General features: G+C 43.3%; 1 protein-coding gene across 1 annotated transcript in view; it reads right to left on the reverse strand.

Moving 5' to 3' along the window:
* Positions 1–102: 102 nt before the first annotated feature.
* The window catches only part of gareml (GRB2 associated, regulator of MAPK1-like), a 39,034-nt gene continuing 19,715 nt past the window's right edge, over positions 103–19,421 (reverse strand). Inside the window, exons 3-7 of the mRNA XM_072677654.1 lie at positions 16,038–16,168; positions 14,030–14,221; positions 12,084–12,995; positions 6,533–6,699; positions 103–5,581 (exon numbers count right to left, since the gene is read on the reverse strand). Coding sequence (XP_072533755.1) covers positions 4,816–5,581; positions 6,533–6,699; positions 12,084–12,995; positions 14,030–14,221; positions 16,038–16,168 — 2,168 coding nt within the window. The 3' untranslated portion in view covers positions 103–4,815. The remainder of the gene's footprint in view (positions 5,582–6,532; positions 6,700–12,083; positions 12,996–14,029; positions 14,222–16,037; positions 16,169–19,421) is intronic.

Raw genomic sequence — 19,421 nt, forward strand, 5'->3', positions numbered from 1 at the left:
GCATAAAACCATAGAATTCAAAGAGGATGTAGTTTGTGTTTCACATGACTGTATATATACCTCACACAACATTCATCCACCTGGCGAGTAAGAGCTGGTGAGCACTATAGAGTTCTTTATTTGTTTCTTTACCTAATCCATACGGATTAAAATCATACAGGAGGTGAAATTTCAGTATAAATGAAATCAGCACTAAAGCCGTTAAACATTATTCCAAGTACAAGTGTGTCTACAGCAGAGGGCGTGTAAAACATACACTCGGCGCGTTCCGTCAGCACTTCCCAAACGCTGAGAAAACAGCAAAGTAGGCCTGCTGAAACCCCTCATTATGGAGACACTCTTGACACATCACTTGCACTCACACACACACACACAACAGCAGAACTCTCAGACATTAAAAGCTATGGTTAGTAAGCATTTAATTACTGTCGCTTAATTACAGAGTGTGAGAGCATGACGCACACTTCACTCTTCACTTCTTTTTCCCTTTAGCAGAGGCTAAGCAACCCCTAAGGTTAGGTCTTATAGTAGATGGGCGTGGGTGTGTGTGTGTGTTGGGTATATGGGTATGTGAATATGACTGTTGGATAACTAAATAGAACGCTCACTGGGGAGGCAGGAGAGTGGGAATACTGTTGGTATTGTGTTTTCAGATCTGTGATGTTCTGACCATCCTTGTGCTTTATGAAGCTGCAAGAACCGATGGCAGCAAGCTGACCACTCTCCTCTTAACAGTTCTTCTGCATGAACCTGCATCCAGGAACATGACTGCCATGTGTGTACCATCATATACATGCTGCACAAACACTACATAAATAGTGTAGTGTATGTGCAGTAGGCATCTGTGCACATGAGCTGAATCCCATATGGCTGTTTGTAAGACATACACAATGTGGATAAAAGTATTGGGACGCCTGTTCATTCAGTTTCTTCTCAAATCAAGGGAATTATAAGAGTTGATTCTGCTTTTGTTTGAGTAACTGTCTCTGCTGTCCAGGGAAGACTTTCTATTAGATTTTGGAGTATGGATGTGTGATCACCACCCCACCCACATCCAAAAGTATTGGATGGAGCACCATCCATCATTCCAGAGAACACTGTTCCAATGCTCCACAGCTCAATGCTGGGGGGGGGGCTTTACACCCCTCTAGCCCATGCCTGGCGTTAGGCACGGTGCCAATAGGTATAGGTTTATCTGCTCCAGAGAGTCCTATTCTATTGCCAATACTTCTCTACAAGGTCTAGACAAGCTGTGTGTGTGCATTTGCACATCTGGGTCAGCAATGGGTGCAATGTCCAATTAGCTAAATACATGCAATGGAAGGGTGCCCACAAACCTTTGGCCATATAGTGACAAGACACCACAAGACCCATATTCACCATTTGTGTCCGCCTTTACACATAGTGTGCAGTGAGCACGTGCCCAGAGCGGTGGGCAGCTATCGCTGCGGCGTCCAGGGAGCAGAGGGAGTTCAGGGCCTTGCTTAAGGGCCCAACCGTGGCAGCTTGCCGAGCCCAGGTATCTAACCCACAACCCTGTCATGGATAGCCCGGTGCTCTGACTACTGAGTAGGCCTTAAGTAGGCCAAATCGCTACAGCAAAGTTATTTGAGTGATGCCAGAGAAGAACCACTCTTGGTTTCGCAAAGAAATATGTTTGTAATAGAGACAGTGTGAGCATGAGAAAACCTTTAAAGGCTTCATTTTAACAATTTAAAGCAAATGCTGTAGCTTAAAATAATCTTTCTAATCATTTACTGCACCACTGACCTGTAATAGGGAGAATGCAGTCTCTATCATAGCTACTCAGCACACTGCTAACTGCGCGATGTAAACACTTGCAAGGAACTGTGCAATGCTACATATCCCGAGTCACATTTGAGCCCCATTCCACATGCTTCTCTCACTTTCACAGCCAGTTCTGTATCTCTCAGCTACAAGACGCATGGTTTGTCTACACTGCAATCAATTACACTCTCTGCCTGTAGGGGCAGCCCAGTTCTCACACAATGCTGCTGTAAAGGATCTTCCTTCACACATCTCCATTACAAACTTATCACAGAGCAGCAGGACAGTTCAACACAGCCAGGAGGCAGAGATCAGGACTGTACTGTTGTCTCGCAAAGCTAATCACGACACTAAAGTCCTCTGCTAAAGGCTCGAGACTGGATTGTAAACATCTCTGGTCTCTACTCAGACCTGCTTCACATTAAGGCTAATTCAGATTTGTGCTACTTCAACCAGGTAATGTGAACACAGCCTAATGGAAACTCAGGGCTAATGCCCAGTTAGCTATAGTGCTGCTACAGGGCCTTACAAAAACAGCCATGTTCAGGCAGTGACCCTGATCAACTTGTACACCCCATGCAAATGTATCCCCAGCACAGTGTTTTAGGCCACTGCCAACTTGAAAAACCCCATTTTCAGTGTTTTTGGTGTGACAAAAAGCTGGATTGTTTTCAGAGGTTAAGCTTTTTCCTGGTACACATTGGGTTTTGAGTCTGCGTGTGAGACAGAGATATGGAGATCTGCTTACTGAACAACACGGTGGGAAAATTCCATATCAAACTTTAAGTTGCTAGCGCCCCCTGCTGGGCTGGCATGCTTATAAGAGCATTTACAGAAACGCTTCATAAACACTGCTGGAGATGGAGAGAAGAACCTTTTCACAAATACCTGGAAGAGATTTTCACAAATACCTTGATAAATGTGGACGGGGCCATAGAGTGTACAGAAGCATTAGAATTAAAACAAACACACACACACACACACACACACCTTCAAGACCAATCCATGGGGACGAAGTACAAAGTTGTCACATTTTGGGTATTATAAAACACACAAACAAACCAAAAAGGCTTCATTCAAATACAGCAGAATCATCGTTTCTTTGTTCTGTTCTCATTTAAAGGCACCTGCTGAACAACTCCGAACAACGAGGGCTCTCTGAGGAATGGCCCGAAAATAAAACATCAATAAAATAGAGAGAGATATCCAAAATGAAAACATACAAATTCAAATAGTGCTCAACATTGGATTAGTCACGCTAACGTCAGTCGTTTGTTTATTGAGGAGGTGTAGTTTGAAGACGGTGCCACAGTGTCCACCCAGTTTAGTCCCTGTAGACACTCCAAACTCAACTAGTGATATTTAAATATATAAAATCTCCTTTTAAAACACAGAACCACTCATGTACCACTCACACAGACACGGGTGGGTGTTCAGTAGTTTGATGGGACGTTGTCCCTCAGCAGCTAAGCTCTGAGCTTTCTAAACCCAAAATTAATGGGGGGGAATGTGATATGAGCCTTTTCCACCTGTCGAAGGAAAGGTCCACTAGTCAGCGCTGTGGGCAGCTGCACCTGATTTTAGTAAAGAATCATGTTGGAGGCAGAAGCAGTAGTCAGAAGCAGCTTAGCTTGAAGCCAGATGTACTTTGTTAGCCTGGAAGTACTTTATAACAGAGCTGGATTCATTTTACCTGGGGAAGCATTGTCATTGAAGCCATTATCAATGAAATATGTGATTTTAATCTGCACCTGTTATGGTCTGATGATAACAGCTGAGAGACTTTAATCCAGTATGAATCTGCAGTGTGTTTAGTTTTTACAATTTAATAATAATAAATGTGGAGTGATTTTGATCCTGTATGAATCTGCAGTGTAATTAATTTGTACAATTTAATAATAATAAATGTGGACTGATTTTGATCCAGTATGAATCTGCGGTGTAATTAATTTGTACAATTTAATAATAATAAATGTTGAGTGACTTCAATTCAGTATGAATCTGTAATTTTTACAGGCTAACACTGATACTTGCAGTGTGATTTTAATTCAGAGTAAATGTGTGTTTTACAGTCTGATTAGAAATACTTGAAATGTTTTCAATCCACTGTGAGTCTGTGCATAGTTTTTACAGGCTGTCAATGACATGATTTTAATCCCGTATGAATGTGCAGTGTGCATAGATCGTTTTACAGTGAAACAGTAATCATTTTGAAGCGACTTTGTGAAGTGACTTTAACCCAGTATAAATCGCAAGTAATACTTCCGGTATGAATTGAATCCAGCGTGAATGTGTGTAGTTTGTGTAGTTTTTACAATCGGACTAAGACATTTGGAATGTTTTCAATACAGCATAGTTTTACAGCCTGACAGTAATAATTCATGATATGACTTAAATCCAGTATGTATCTGCAGTGGGTTTCGTTTTTACGGTCTGATTATAAGAGCTGTTCTTAAACAGGCTACGTGGAGTAGAATAACAAAACCTGCCAATAGACACGGATGTGGGGTTATTATCATTGAGTTCACATCCAAACTGTGACCTTTCAATCTGGGCCTTCTGTGGGAATTGCAGAAATAACACACAGTTTATCCTGAAGCCAATGGCCAGTCAAATCCCACACGTTACAATACAGAAGCTACCCTGGTAGAACAAATCCAGCTGCAATAGTGCAGGAATAAATAAATGCTGAAAGTACAACAGAAACACTGCTAGGTGTAGCCCCCTTAAAATGAAGTAGCAAGCTACTAATTAAAATACTGCTCACTGATGTCTGGACACACTCGTTTTTTTTCTGTATCTATAAATGACCAGTCGACTACTCCTTCTTTTCTAGTCAACTAATAAAAAATGACTGGACGTGCAAGCCCTAGTAGGAATGCATATTATCAGACAGTCATCAGTCCATTTTCCCACACACACATACACACACACACCCACACACATAATTGTGCTACTTCTGTCCAACACTATTGTACCTCCTGGGTTCTTCACTTGTGTATTGTTCACAGTATATGTGGCCAAGGATCATATCTTGGGCCTCCAGCCCTTGATGAACTGCAGGATCTTTTTGACCTGCAGTTTGGTGAGGTTGAAGTCTTCAGACAGTATCTCCTCCGAGAGCTGCGTGAAGATGGAGCCATCGATCCTTTCTCTGCTGAACAGGCCAACGACGTCGTCCGACAGCCCTATGAATCGCAAGCTGGCCGACACCTCCTCCACCGAGAGCCAGCAGAGGTCCGCGGGTGGTCGCCACGACGACGCAGAGCCGCCCTCCGCCCCCCTCGCCACGGCAGCAGACCCAGAGACAGCGCTTAGGGCCATGGCCTCTTCCTCTGAGCTTTGCGCTGGTCTGGCCGATGAAACTGGACATATTTCTGAGCTTTCCTGATTGGCTGCAGGCTCCTGTAGGGTGGAGCCAGTGAGGTCAGGTGTCAGAGTAGGTGAATTCCGTCCAGTGGCCAGCCAGTCGGAGGAGCTGTGGGAGTGTCCCGGATTAGCGAAAGGGTTCAGAGCGCCGAACGGAGCGAAGCGGCTCTGAGCCGGTGGGCGGGGCCGGGGACAGGTGGAGTAGTTTTTCTGTGCAGAGTCAGTGCTGAGGAGTGGTGTGTTTAGAACGTTTGAGGTGAAGGCTCCACCTCCTCGGGGGTGGGACCAGCAGGCCTGTGCTGGCTGACCAGGGTCAGGCGACGCAGAGGAGTCGGAGGTCACGCAGTCGGCCCATGTGCAGGGGTAACAATACAAGGAGTAGGAGTCTGGAGACGGAGAGCTACTGTCACTACGAGGAGCTGAACTGAAAGAGAGAGAGAAGTGCTAGATATCAGGGTTCGAACTTAACACTTGATTCATTATTAACTGCATTTATAGCAAAAAACTCAGTTTCCACTTCTATTAGCTATCAGACTGGCATGATGCTAACTGCTTGCATAAATATGGGAATTCCAATGTTATACGTATTCTCAGTTCAGCCAACACTACCACATTTCCTCAGGGGTGATAAAAATAGAGCACAGGATAATGTTAAACCTGTTTTGGGATACATTCAGGGCAAATTAATTTAACACTTATTATATAATAATAATAATTCTATATAATTAAGTGTGTTCATGCTAGCCGCAAACATAGACATGTTTAATGCATAAACTTTTTTATATAATTCTTTCTATAATTTTCACTATTAGCATAAGGCTACTTTCTGCTGCTTTTTTTGGGACTTTCAATATACTCTTAGCATGCAAGCTAACAAATATTGCACATACACAATTTCTAGCACACTCTAGTCCCAAGAGTTGTTCCCATATTAATCCCCAACATTTTGAGCTACGTTTACCAGTAAACCACTTTCAATTTACAAGATGTCTGAATTTAAAAAACAATGAATATTTGGATTCAGAATTTTTAATACACAGACAAATAAACATGAGAGTATGTGGCAGTGTTATGCCAGTGTCCACAGATGGACCACTGGTGTGCTTGTACACTGTGTATGTGTGCATGTAACTGTATAGCTGATATTGGTTATTACAGCTGAAAAATAAATGCAACTGCAGTGCAAAAAATAAATAAATAAATACCCAGTATAGTCAGTTTTCACTTAAGGATGGCTCACAAGATGCATCTGCCATCAGTTTCAGCGACAAATAAGATTACAGATAATATCAAATAACAAATATATGTATTTTCAGCTTTTACAGAAAAAAAAATGACACAGTGCATGTGTATGAATGCAAGTGTGGGGGCATACTTCTCCTGCAGGCCTGAGGAGTAATACGACAGGTTTGGGCTGCGGGCGTTTGTGGGCGGTGCTTTAGGGAAACGAGGTGGAACTGGTGGGCTGGGGGCGGGTCCTCCTCCTTTAGCACAGCGAGGTGGTACAGGGGGGGCATTCAAAAAACGGCACTCCTCCTTCACCTAGAAAGAGATGGGGGGGAGAAAGGGAGGAGGATGAGAGAGGGGGGGGAGCAGGTTACAAGGTGAATTTAAAGAGAAGTAGACAACTGACCAGTTCAGCTCACGCTCCAACATCTGTAACCACTTCATCTTCTGATTACAGACAGAAATTCAACCCCCCTTTCAAGGCCTTTTCACACAGAGTGCAATTACTCATGTGATTTATTAGGACATCAGTGAATGAACTTACACATGTGCATGTCCAATATTGTGCTGCACACCAAAGACTATTTTCAGACGTGACCTCCCTCAGTGTATTTTTCCACACGTCAAAAGGATCAGGTTAAAAAACTAAGCTAGTAAGAAGGCTACAGATCCAAACATCCCAGAACAGGATTACTTTCAGCTTTCCCTCTGTCTCTCCAGCACCAGTTGTTCGAGTTCTCTCCCTCCGATTTAAGTCATTTCCATCACAACTGCAGAATCCAAAAGGCCGGAATCGAGCCTTGGCCTGTTCAGTGGTGAGCTAGCTTGAGTAATGCGAAACAGCTTCTCTCCCAATTGGCAGCACTGTTAAACATTTAGCTGCTGTCGTAAGAATGATGGTTTAACATTTATTGAATGATGGGTTTCAAACCGGTTAGAGCTGAAGTCAAAGCTTACTACGATTAAACTTCAGGTCTTATGCAAAGTGCATCACTTCGTTGCAACAGTGAAACAATAAGGATTGCTGGTTACTTACTAGCAATTTGCGGCAGATTTTAGCTACACAGTTTTCCCACACTTGGTAGCTAGCTAACTTTAGGTTTACATGGAATAAAGAAATGGGAATGCTTAAGTTAGCTAGCGTGCTGCTAAAGTAGTTGGTGGAGATGGTTTAAATAGTAAAAAAAAAGGAAGACTAAGGGAAAATGCCACTTAATGTGTTCTGTTTGGTGTAAAATTCGGACACTTTGTGTAGATATACCTTGAAAGAACATATACCAGTATCTCTGTGATACAGTTTTGATTCCATGCCATTTTTGTGCTTTTTCTAATAATAATGTACATTTTTAATACTTTATTAAAATCAGCAGTTAAACTAGTAGACTATTTCTAATAAATGAAATGATGCAAATTAATCCATCTCTTAAAACATTTAAACTGGTTTAAGTATAACAAACAGCTGTAATCCATCGTCCAACAGCCCTTTATCCCTTTATCACACAGTTAAACAGTGTGTTGTTGTTAGGCTGTTGTTATTCCTGTGCTGTTATGACAGATATGGAAATGAGCTCTGTTCTGATTGGCTGCTCTATACTGTTCCTCATTCCAAAAGCAGTCAGTGGAACAAACTGGACTGAAATCCACAGGGATGTGAGAAAAAGTCAACTTCAGCCATTCATTTCTTTCTTCTGTCTTTAATATCACATTTGCTTTCTGACAGCCAGGGATGGCACAAATTAAAAATGCAGTTCACAACCTCTGTTGTAAACCCAAAACGTTGTGAACATGAAGATCAAATAGTGAAATAATATCCCAGTGTTTGAAAATCTCAGTCAGACCAACGCGATCAACTTGGAGAAACTGGGAGTTGCTTTGGACTGTCCAGGCCCTGCCTAGACAAGGCCGTCCCTCAAAACTCTGCATAAGAGCAAGAAGGAGACTCATAAGTGAAGCTAAAAGAGCCACAGAGCTCAGTGGCTGAGACTGGAGTGAAGGTGCACCAGCACATGCACATGTTCACATGCATACAGCTGATCTGAATAGTAGATTAGAAGCCATTACTGAAGAAAGCTGAAGAAAGTGTGAGATAAGGTTCTGTGGTCCGATGAGACATGAATGGAGCATGCTAACCCTCCATACCTCCTCAACAAACTCCATACCAACACTGAAGTATAGGGGTGACAGCCTTATGTTGTGTGGGTGTTTTTCATCTGCTAGGCCTGGACTTCTTTTTAAAATGTAATAACGAATAGATGGTGTAAAGGACAGGGAGATGCTGCAAGGCAACTTGCTTTAGAGAATTTGTGACACAGCTTGAATCATCCAACCAACCTCAACAACCTGGACTGAATCTGCCAGGCACAGTGTTGTGACACCACAGCTATGATGAATGTAAAACTAGCTGTCTTAACAGCTCAGTGTCCATGTATGGGCTGGGAAGTGAACAGTGTGGTTCGAAACTTTACAAGTGTTTAAACATTACACTGAACGCTTAGGGAAAATAATTTTTCCATGATACGTACCCTTTGACTCAGCTATTGAATAGCCAGGTTTGAATAAGTGGGCCCTCAGCATGACCATTACAAACAGCATGGACCGTAGACTCAACATCACCATTACAAAGCGAAAAACAAATACCCCAAGTGCTGTCGACCACAGACCCATATCAGCCACATCTATGGCCATGGCAGTCAAAGTAGCTACGACAAACAACAGTTTTTGTTTGTTTGGTGCCCCTGCCATGGTTACGGTCATATCCCAGCATATTTGTGAGGAACACTCACAGGCGACTTCCAGGATTCTGTCACAAGCGCACATTACAGCCAGAGTGACCGCATTTCCCCTTTTGCTCTGAGTTTAAGGGGTCTTTCATGTAGCAAAACTAATGCAAAAAGCACGCAGAACACACCTTTCTTGTTAGTACTGTTTTGTGCGCTCATGAACAAACACAAGGTTTTGCTCTCGGGGAACAGACCTCCTTTGCCGTCACAGTGACACACTCTGTTAATCTACATATTTGTCCGCACGTTCTCCTCCGCTGGACGCCAGAGGACATTCTGAGAAAGCGGCCTTCCTGTCCACATACACCAGGGACTGTGCTTGTGTGTGTGTGTGTTTTGGTTAACTAAATTACAGGCCAGGGCAGAAAATTTGCGTGGGAGCAAAAGAGGAGAAGGGTGAAAAGAGAGAGAGACAGAGAGAGATAGAGAGAGAGAGAGAAAGAGAGGGAGAGAGAAAGAGCGCGAGAGCAGAAATACTATAATTTCAGCTGTCAGAGCCAAAGAGAGTAATCACTCCTATAGCTCTGATGATACAGTAAAGTTTCTGTAGTTCTGTGTGTATGTGTATGTGTGCACAGGCATGTGTGTGTGTGTGCGCGTGTGTGTGTTCATGCTCTATTCCGGTAAGAGTGTGGTCATTATTAGGCCTGTAAAAGCTGTATCAATAATTTAGGCTTTAGTCTGTGACTGTGAGCCCTTTACGATGCTTTACAGATCTTAATGCACGGTAACCGTCCATACATGACCCAGTGTGTGTGTGTGTGTGGGCATATGTGTGTGTTTCCCATGAGCCTTGACCTGTTTCTGGATTCCGTAGTCACTTTTTAAATATAAGAGAGGCTAAGAGAGACAGAAAGAGGAACACAGCCAGATTATAGAAGACTCCACACACACACACTCAAAAAAGTATTCAACCCACTAAAAAGTCTAGATTTGATACTTTGTGCTCTGTGCTCTGAAAAAATTCTGTCACAAAAGATACAAACTAAAACAATGCAGGTAAAATGTTTACGAAAGTGTTCAGTTCCTGTTTTAGAAGCTCCAGATTTCCACAGATGAATAATTTGGTCCACAATTGTCTTACAGTCTTCCTCAACCTGTGAATCAATAAAAAATATTCACCTATCTTTAATTCAGTCATCATTTGTCAGCTGTAAACCCAGAAAGCTGTGAAATGAGGATCAAATAGTAAAATAATATCCAAGTGTTTGAAAATCCCAGTGAGACCAACACAGTCAACTTGGAGGACCTGGAAGCTGCATTAGACCACGCAGGCCCTGCCTAGACAAGGCCGTCCCTCACAAGTCAGCATCAGAGCAAGAAAGAGACTCATGAGTGAAGCTATAGAGATGCCAACAATCACTCTGAAAGAGCTACAGAGCTCAGTGGCTGAGACTGGAGTGAAGGTGCACCAGTCAACCACAGCACATGCTCACATGCATACAGCTGATCTGAATAGGAGATTAGAAGCCATTACTGAAGAAAGCTGAAGAAAGTGTGAGATAAGGTTCTGTGGTCCGATGAGACATGAATGGAGCATGCTAACCCTCCATACTACCTCAGCAAACTCCATACCACCAGTGAAGTATGGGGCTGACAGCCTCATGTTGTGGGAGTGTTTTTTGAACTGGGCCTGGACTTAAATTTGATTTTAATTGGAATTAAAATGTAATTACAAATAGATGGTGTAAAATGCAGATCTAAATCTTTTAGAGAATCTGTGGCACAGCTTGGACATCCAACTAACCTCAACGACCTGGATTAAATCTGACAGGCAGATAAAAATCCCTCTCAACTAGGGCAGTGGTGGCTCAGCGGTTAGAGCGCCGGGATATCGATAACAGGGTTGTGGGTTTGATTCCCGGGCTCGGCAAGCTGCCACTGTTGGGCCCTTGAGCAAGGCCCTTTACCCTCTCTGCTCCCCGGGCGCTGGAGTTGGCTGCCCACCGCTCTGGGTGTGTGTGTGTACTCACTGCCCCTAACACGTGTGTGTGTGTGAGTGTGTGTTCACTACCAGATGGGTTAAATGCGGAGGACACATTTCGCTGTACAGTCCACACTGTACAGTGACGAATACGTGCACCTTTATCCTTTTATCCTTTTAGTGACCAAAGCTGGTAGAAACACAATCCAACAGACGTTACGTTGTTATTGCAGTAAAAGGTGGTTCTAAGTCTCGTGCAGGCTGAGGGAGAACCAAAGTATTGCTTAACTTAACATAAATTCATGTGTTTACATACTACCCTGTGCCTCCATGGTTCTTCCATCTATATTTAATATTAATGTTTATAAAGAACAAGCACCACCTACAGGGTTGTCCTTAAAATGACAGTTCAGTGAACCTCATCCGAAACGTAGCTATTAGAAAAAAAAAAAAAAAAAAAAAAAAATATATATATATATATATATTTTATTATTCAGGTTTTAAGAATGTTGTTTTTCCTGTACACAATGGTTTAACCTTTTTTATAAATTACTGTGTAGGACAGTATCAGAAACCACTTACAGAAGTCTATTGAAGTGACACGAAGCTTCAAACTTCCAGAAAGCCTACTCAGACTACGCAAAACAAAAAGGTCCCATCAACTGGAAATAAAACATAACTCACTGGTTCCACCATCACTGCTAGTTATGAAACTGCATTAGGTCTTCAGTCCAGTTCCTGAAGTCCTAACCAATGGAAAACCTTGCTTGGCGGTATCTACAAAATTACCACTGAAGAAACAAATCCCCTTTGAAGGCCTAGAGGATCCTGAGGGTCTCTGATATGGATATTGATATTGGGTCTTCAAAAATCAATTTGGTTATCTCTATAGCAACTCCCATTTCTGGTTTGCTGTGATATTATCCATTTACATACCAGATAAGTATGTAGAAGACAAGTAAAAAGGTAAGTAAAATACTGCTGAATCTACTCACAGCTTCTGATTTGGGTGGGACAGGGGGCGGAGTTGCCACCCGGCTCGCTTCCATCTGCACCGTTGCCACTTGAGCGGATCCGGCTGTCCCGTCCAACGATGAGGTGGAGTGGAAGGAAATGAGGTTGTGCTCTACCTTCACTGTGCTTTCCGGAATCTCTCCATAGCTTCCACCACTCTGATTGGTCCAAAGCTCCTCATAGGGGATCTCTTGTGTCTCCGTGGACCAATCGGGAGTGACATATTCACGCTCCTCCCCCTCCTCCTCGCTTGGCGAGGTGTGAGTGTTGCTCAGTGAGTCCCTACAGCCCTGCGATAGTGTGTGCGTAATGGCTCCGCCCCCGTAAACACACAGGGAAAGCCTCTGCAGCGACTGTCCCAAATCGTTGCGTCCGTAGCCCTGGACGCACACCCGTATTCTTCTCGGACTCAGGCACTCTTCCATGAAGTCTGTCTTGACCTCCCTCACAGCTCGCGAGTAATCGTCCGGATCGAACATGTCTTGGCAGCGGATCGCGCTTTGCAGCACCGCCTGCTGGTAGGCAGGGTCAGTGCGCAGTAGGCCATCCGGCAGGGAGAACCGCGGCATGTCGGCCAGAAGCAGAAAGTGAGACGGCACCACTTCCTCCTTGCGCAGGACGCAGCACAACACCACCGTCTTGCTGATAATGCCCAGCAGCTTGTAGCGCTGGCCCTCACGGACGCAGTGCTGGTCATAGGGGTTTCGAGGTGGCCGGGACGGCACAGCCACGTTGACAGGCAGCCTGACACGCTCCACAATGCTGCGGACCGTGTGCTCCCCCGACTGCATCCGCAGCTCCTGTGGAGATCGCGTGCAAAAGCGGCCACGGCAGCCGAACGGCAGGCTCACGCTCTCGTTGGTCCGGTGGTTCATGCAGATCAGGCAGGGCACCTACAATCAAGAGAACTAATTTAGGGCTGAACTGTGTGGCCAATCACTTTATTGGAATATTTTTACCACATCGTTTGATTTTGATAATTACCACTTCCATCCTCATGACATAACCTTCTTTTACTCCACTTGAAATTGTGAGCTGAGTTAACGCAATGTTCTCGAGTGGCCCAACTGTCTAAGCGTTTGCTCTATCAGCAGTAGATTGCAAGTTCGATCCCTGACATTCAGGACTGGGAGTCACAGAGAACATAACTGGGCTTGACCTGACTCTGGGTGACTGGGTTGACCCTCCCTCGCCTCATCACTCAGCTCAATGCTAGCCAGCACAAGCGTTTGGCAGTTAGCATTCTCCTTTAAACATGCTTATCTGTCACTGCGATAGAGCCTTGATTCGTGTGACTCGGAGGAAGCACATGCTAGCCTTTAGTCGCTGCTGGTAGCATTATGTGATAAGGGGAGGCCTAACTAGTGGGCCGGAATTAATTTTTTTAATTGTCGGGAGGATAATATTTTTTTTTGTCGCTGTAGTGAAAAACATTGTGTAGATAAATATGTTAGGCTTTATCTTTATTTTTATTAATGTGCTATATTTAACTTCCATCAGACCAGCTACATCTGGAACCTTTGTGGTTGGCTATGGGCACTGTGTAAAATTCACTTTTTACCCCACTGCAATTAATACAAAACAGTGCTTTGAGCACCCCTTTTTAGACAGCTATAAATGTATATCCCTGGACAAGCTGAGAGATCCTCATCCGTCACTGAAGGTGAGAGAATCATTTTGTCTGTCATGGTACAGTAATATTACAGGATTTTACACAAATATGACTCAGTGGTATACAGTTCTCACGAGCAGCCTCATAGAACAGTTAGCAGCTTCCTGGGCCCAGAATGGAAATAACAGAGACATGATTATCCAATGACTTTTTAGCTGCTATTTTACGATTAAAATACTACATAATGTCACTTTAAGTGTATGTGATACAGTAAAATATTCAAAGAAATGAAAGAAAGGGAATTAAGCAGGGCACCTTAGCACGGGTGGGACGACCTAGGGCCCCGCCTGCCTTTCCCAGCCGGCGCAGTAAGGCAGCAAGGCGTGACTTCTCGCGGGGGGACTGGACGCAAAGCAACTCGGCCTGGCCCATCAGGGTCAGCTCGTCTCCCGCCTGCAGGGAGAAGTTATACACCTCGCTGTCCTCACTGAACTCCCCCGATACCACCTACGCAGAGAGAGACAGAGAGAGATTAAAAGCAAAATCCTAGAGAAATAGAATTGACTGATTCTCTGCACCATTCAACAGTAAAGATGAGATCAAATCATTCAGAGTAGGTTTGGTGTGAAACGCTCAGTCTTAGAGAAAAGTCAGAAATGTTGACAGTGGTGGGGACCTGACCAGACGTCTAAAGAATTTAAGGCCCCTAAAAGCTCCCTCACAGAAAGGTATTGCACCTAATGAGTTATGACTATACTGTCTGATTCCTCTGTTTTACTGTTTTACACTGTTTTACCACAGCTCTGAGAAGAGTTTAGCCTAAAATGTATTTTTTATCTGTTCATGGTGGAGGGATACATGCAGTTTCAACAAAAACACTACTTTACCATCATCAACATTACATATAAAACTCAAAGGACATGTGGAGGTTCACTGGTGGGTTTGTAAAGTAAATAAAATGATAGGCTATGTTTGTGTTGTAGGGATGGTGACCCCTGATTCCTATAAGTTAAGTTTCTCTGCAAATAACTATTTCACACCAAACCCCCTTCTGAATAACTGTTTATATCTCAACCACTGGATTACTTAAAAAACTGATGGATTTTCCCTTCATCAAAAAAATAAATATTAATCTTGTTCTTGGGTAAAACACAGGCCCACAGGCTAATACTGTAGCACTTAATGGGAATATGGCGTGGCAGTATATTTAGCCAGGCTCAATTAAAATACATCTAAATGTATTATGGGTAATGAAGTTTCTGTGTCTGGTAAACAGAAAGTACATTACACAGGCCAGAAACGCAGAAAGGCCATTATTACACAGACAACGCGACGGGCATGGAGAGGCATATCACATTCATTCTCCCAGTCATGCTCTCTCTTTCTCTCTCTCTCTCTCTCTTACAAACAAATACACATTGTAATTGGGCTTAGTTTAACTGTGGAGTCCTTGTCAAAGTGATCCAGCCTTCATGCAGCCCTTTTCTCCCACATCCAACAGGTCAACCACGAGAATCTTAACTTTCTCAAGTGTTATTTATACAAGATAAAAAACAATATTCACTTCACCTGAGTGGTCATAATGTTTTGGTTCATCCATAAGAGACTTGTTTATTAATTACCTACACTTCATCACTTTGGACCACAGATATAATGGTGTCAACACAGTAATTAAAAAATAGGACCTCTTATGTGGAAACCACTGTCAACAATAAAACCTAGACATCTGGGTGCAGCCTTTCAGCGTAAACTGGATGGGGGCGGGGCCTATACTTAAACCTTGGTTGTGATTTCTGAAGCTTATTTTGCCTGAATATATGTGTAAGTTCCTAAGTGGTTCTTGGATTGGATGGAGCAATTTACTTTTTTATATTAAAAAATATATATAAATAATATATATATGTATAAAAATTGCATATATATGTATTTCTTTTCGACATGCCGCTGATGAAGCAGCGCTGGGGAAAATGCGGGGGTCCCCAGGTCCACTGCACCAGCTAGGGCACAGAGCACCATATACCCACCCAGACACAACATTCAATTGTGCTCTCTCTGACTGCCACCGGCCGCTGATGGCAACTGATCATAGTAGCAGCGCTTTTAGACTGCTCAGAGTCTAAAGAGTCGCTCAGAGCCCAGATGTACTTCTAAATGGTACAACCCCTTTACACCTATATCTTAGTTACAAACAGGGGTTCTTCATACCGTTTAACCACAGGGAACCCAATGTGGTTCCGATATGGGACCTAAATTCAGAATTGGTTCTGAAGTGTTTTTTCCTGACATTACTGCTGATGATGAATGAGTTTTTATTTCCACTGACCTTCATGCTGAACGTGATTGGCTCCATGACGAACACTCGATCAGGGAAAGTTCCAGCAATTTCCTCCACGCTTGCAAAATACTGCACAGGCTCTCGCACATCTCTGTCCTGATCCAGCAGCTTAAACTTCCCTGAAGATGAACAGAGAGAGAGAGAGAGAGAGAGAGAGAGAGAGTCAGAGAGATCTTCTTCAAGTTTAAAACCCTTCCTAACTTTTAATGAAAGTCCATGTAAAAAGATTTTAGTACAATGTAATTTGGAGCATTTCTATTGGTCCAATCTTCATGAAATTATATAATATAACATAATATAAAGAACAGCTGCCAGATTCACATGATGATAAATGGTGAAATACAGCAAATACGGAGATCTGAGGTTTTTGCAAGTGACAGCAATTGCTGATATAGCAAACAGTGTGTGTGTGTGTGTTGAAACAGTTTCATTAAAGTACTGTCATTGTCAGAGTGAGAGGCCGAGAGACAGAGACAGAGAGAGAGACAGAGAGAGAGAGAGAGTGGTGCACATTCTTTGCTAGCTCTATAGAAACTTCTCTCTCCCACACACAGCTCCTCTTAAACCAAGGGACCCAGTGGCGTTTATGTCTCTTAGCAACAATGCTTTTGTCCATGCTCTGTGAATACACACACACACACACACACACACTCATATATAAACACTGTTTTGAATGTAAACTGTCTGTGCTGCAGGACATTCTTGTAGCCACTCTTTTTCTGCTTCCCCACAACCTTCTTTTTCGCCAACAAGACGAACGATCACATTCCCCGACCACTTCTCATGACAAAAGCTACAGCGCCGTTTTCAATAAACTTTAAGGAGAAGAGAGAAGTCTTTAGTTGTAATAAGATACACGTGCTTGACAGTGCTCCCTCCCTTTCACAGCTGAAGCAAGCTCTATAATGCATTATAACACATTCATAAGCACTTTCTACTGCAACGTTAGTGTGTGTGTTTATTCAATCACAGCAGATGTAAAGCAAACACACATGCACACAACAACACAAAAGGTCACCCAACTCAGCTGTCACTCAGCCCGCTGTGGGCGCTATGGCAACCATCAATGGAACTAGCACTCGACCACTCATAGGAGGCCTTACTCGAGGCCCCAAAGCCACCAATCAGCGAGAACCATTCAGAGACAGCCTTCACATATACACACACACACACACATGCAAAAGTATGCAGGCACTAAATAAGTGTGGGTCAGAGTGTGTGTGTGTGTGTGTGTGTGTATATTGGCACACACAAGTGTGATTTGGATCTGGACACAGAGCACACCTCCCATGAAAATCAAATGTACGAGGTCTCTCTCTGATGGTAGATGCTGCACTTTGACTTCAGCTGTGGAAAGAGCTACCGGTAGATCCCGTGATGACATTTTAGGACTGTTGGAGACTCCTCAGACTCATCTGCATCTACAGCTTCCTTTCTGAAGGCCTCAGAGAGCTCTGTGGATCTCTCTATGGTGATACCTCTCATTTCAACAATCAAGAGCAAACCAGACTAAATTTCGGAGGTTTAAACAGGACAGGCTCCTCCAGAATCCCCTCTAATGATGATCTAATCATCTGCAGCTAATGTGCTGCACCTGGTTCTTTTAAGATATTTGCAGCAGTAATAAACGTGGGGTGTTCTAACTTTTCCTCACAGGAAAAACGCATTTGCATTACATTTAACAGGGATTTTTTAATTATTCACTTCAAGTGCAGCATCTAAACCAGCGAAATGTAGAAACTGAACTCTATTTGCAATGTTTTAATGGCTGTCAGCAGGCAGACCGAGCAGTGGCCCACCTATTGAGGGCTGAAAATCTCTGTGCCACCCTGACGGCATCCACCATACGTCTGGGACAGTTCTGAGAGAGATAGTTTTTCATACAAGTTTTGAATTCAGCATCTCAGAACATTGAAAGCAACCATAAAAAAAGCTGTGTGTCACGGCTGTAACATCCCTCGGGCCAGTCGTTTCTCCAGCCACCAGCCACCTGTGCCAGCTAATAAGAGAATCACGTGACTTGCGGCTTGATACGCCTTCATTTATTCAAAAATAATCCTATTCTACATCCTTCTTTTCGCATTTTTCTGGATCAATAAATTTACAGTTACAGAAAATGATCAAGTCCAGGTGTCAAAGTCAAGGTATCGGTATTGATACTACTCAAATCAATACCCAGATTGCTAAAGCGGCACTAAAGCAGCACACTGTAGTTTGTTTTTTTATAAGATCTAGCTGGTGATCAGTTCATACCAGTTCCCTCCCTTTCAGTAAAGTATGCAAAAGCTGCTACCTAAATGCTAACAGCCCCCCCTAGAGGAGAATCATTTTTGCTTGCTTAACATGAGGGAGTGAGTGTGTTACGCATCTGGTCCACAAAGTATCGTCCATCTAAGAACGTCCTCCACTGATCATCTGGATAATCTCCTGCACCACCTGGGCCTCCGTCAGTGAAGGATCTGTACGTCCTCTCTTGAGTCTTCTGTTGTTGCTCAATTTTCTAACATCAAGCTTGTCCTGGATCCCGCTCTTTCCCCCCACAGACACACTGAGATACTGTGTACTCGGCTTGACCTGTTTCTCTTCTTTTATCTCGCCGTGCTTTGTTAGAAGTGCTTTTGTCTTCAGGCTTGGCTCCATTCATCTTTCTTAGAACAAACATGGCCACTAACGTTAGTAATACCATAAACACTAACCTCTCTATAATAAACACTCATTATTTTACATATTTGGGTGTGTTTGCACTGAGACGGAACCCAATGCAAGATATTTAACTGCAGACTGCGTCTGACCATCTCCAGCCCCTGTAGTGTTTCTGTGTGTGTGTGTGTGTGTGTGTGCGCTCAGCATTGCTCAGGAACTTAGAGCAGTTGTATTTTTTTTTCTCCCTCCATTCAAACTCTGTTTCTCTTTCTCTCCTGGCTTTGTCTCTCTCTCTCTCGCTCCATTTCCTCCCTGTCTTTTGTCTCGGTGTCTCAGTGTCACTTTATTACTAAATTCTGTTTCTATAACAACTTATTACACCCCCTCCCTCCTGGCAGGTTCTGGGCATTTTGATGGATTTGCACTTTCCTTTACTTCTTTTTTTTTTAATATACTGCAGTTAGATCAGTGAGCAACTAGGTCTAATTTTACTCACTGATGTTTTTACCATCAATGTTTAGTCCACAGTTTCTTTTTTGGGGGGGTTCAGTTTCCTTCTGTTGTGTTTATTCAGCTTCTGGTCTGGTTTTGCTCTTGCTTTTAGACCAAAAGGATCCAAAATGAAACAGACAGAGAGTCTAACAGACTTCAGTCTATATGCTGCTAGATGCTGGCTGTCATCTGAACCTAAAGCCTAAATTACTTAACAACCTTACTTACTTAACTCCT

The sequence above is a fragment of the Salminus brasiliensis genome, chromosome 1 (genome assembly GCF_030463535.1).
Source record: "Salminus brasiliensis chromosome 1, fSalBra1.hap2, whole genome shotgun sequence".
Classification (NCBI taxonomy): domain Eukaryota; kingdom Metazoa; phylum Chordata; class Actinopteri; order Characiformes; family Bryconidae; genus Salminus; species Salminus brasiliensis.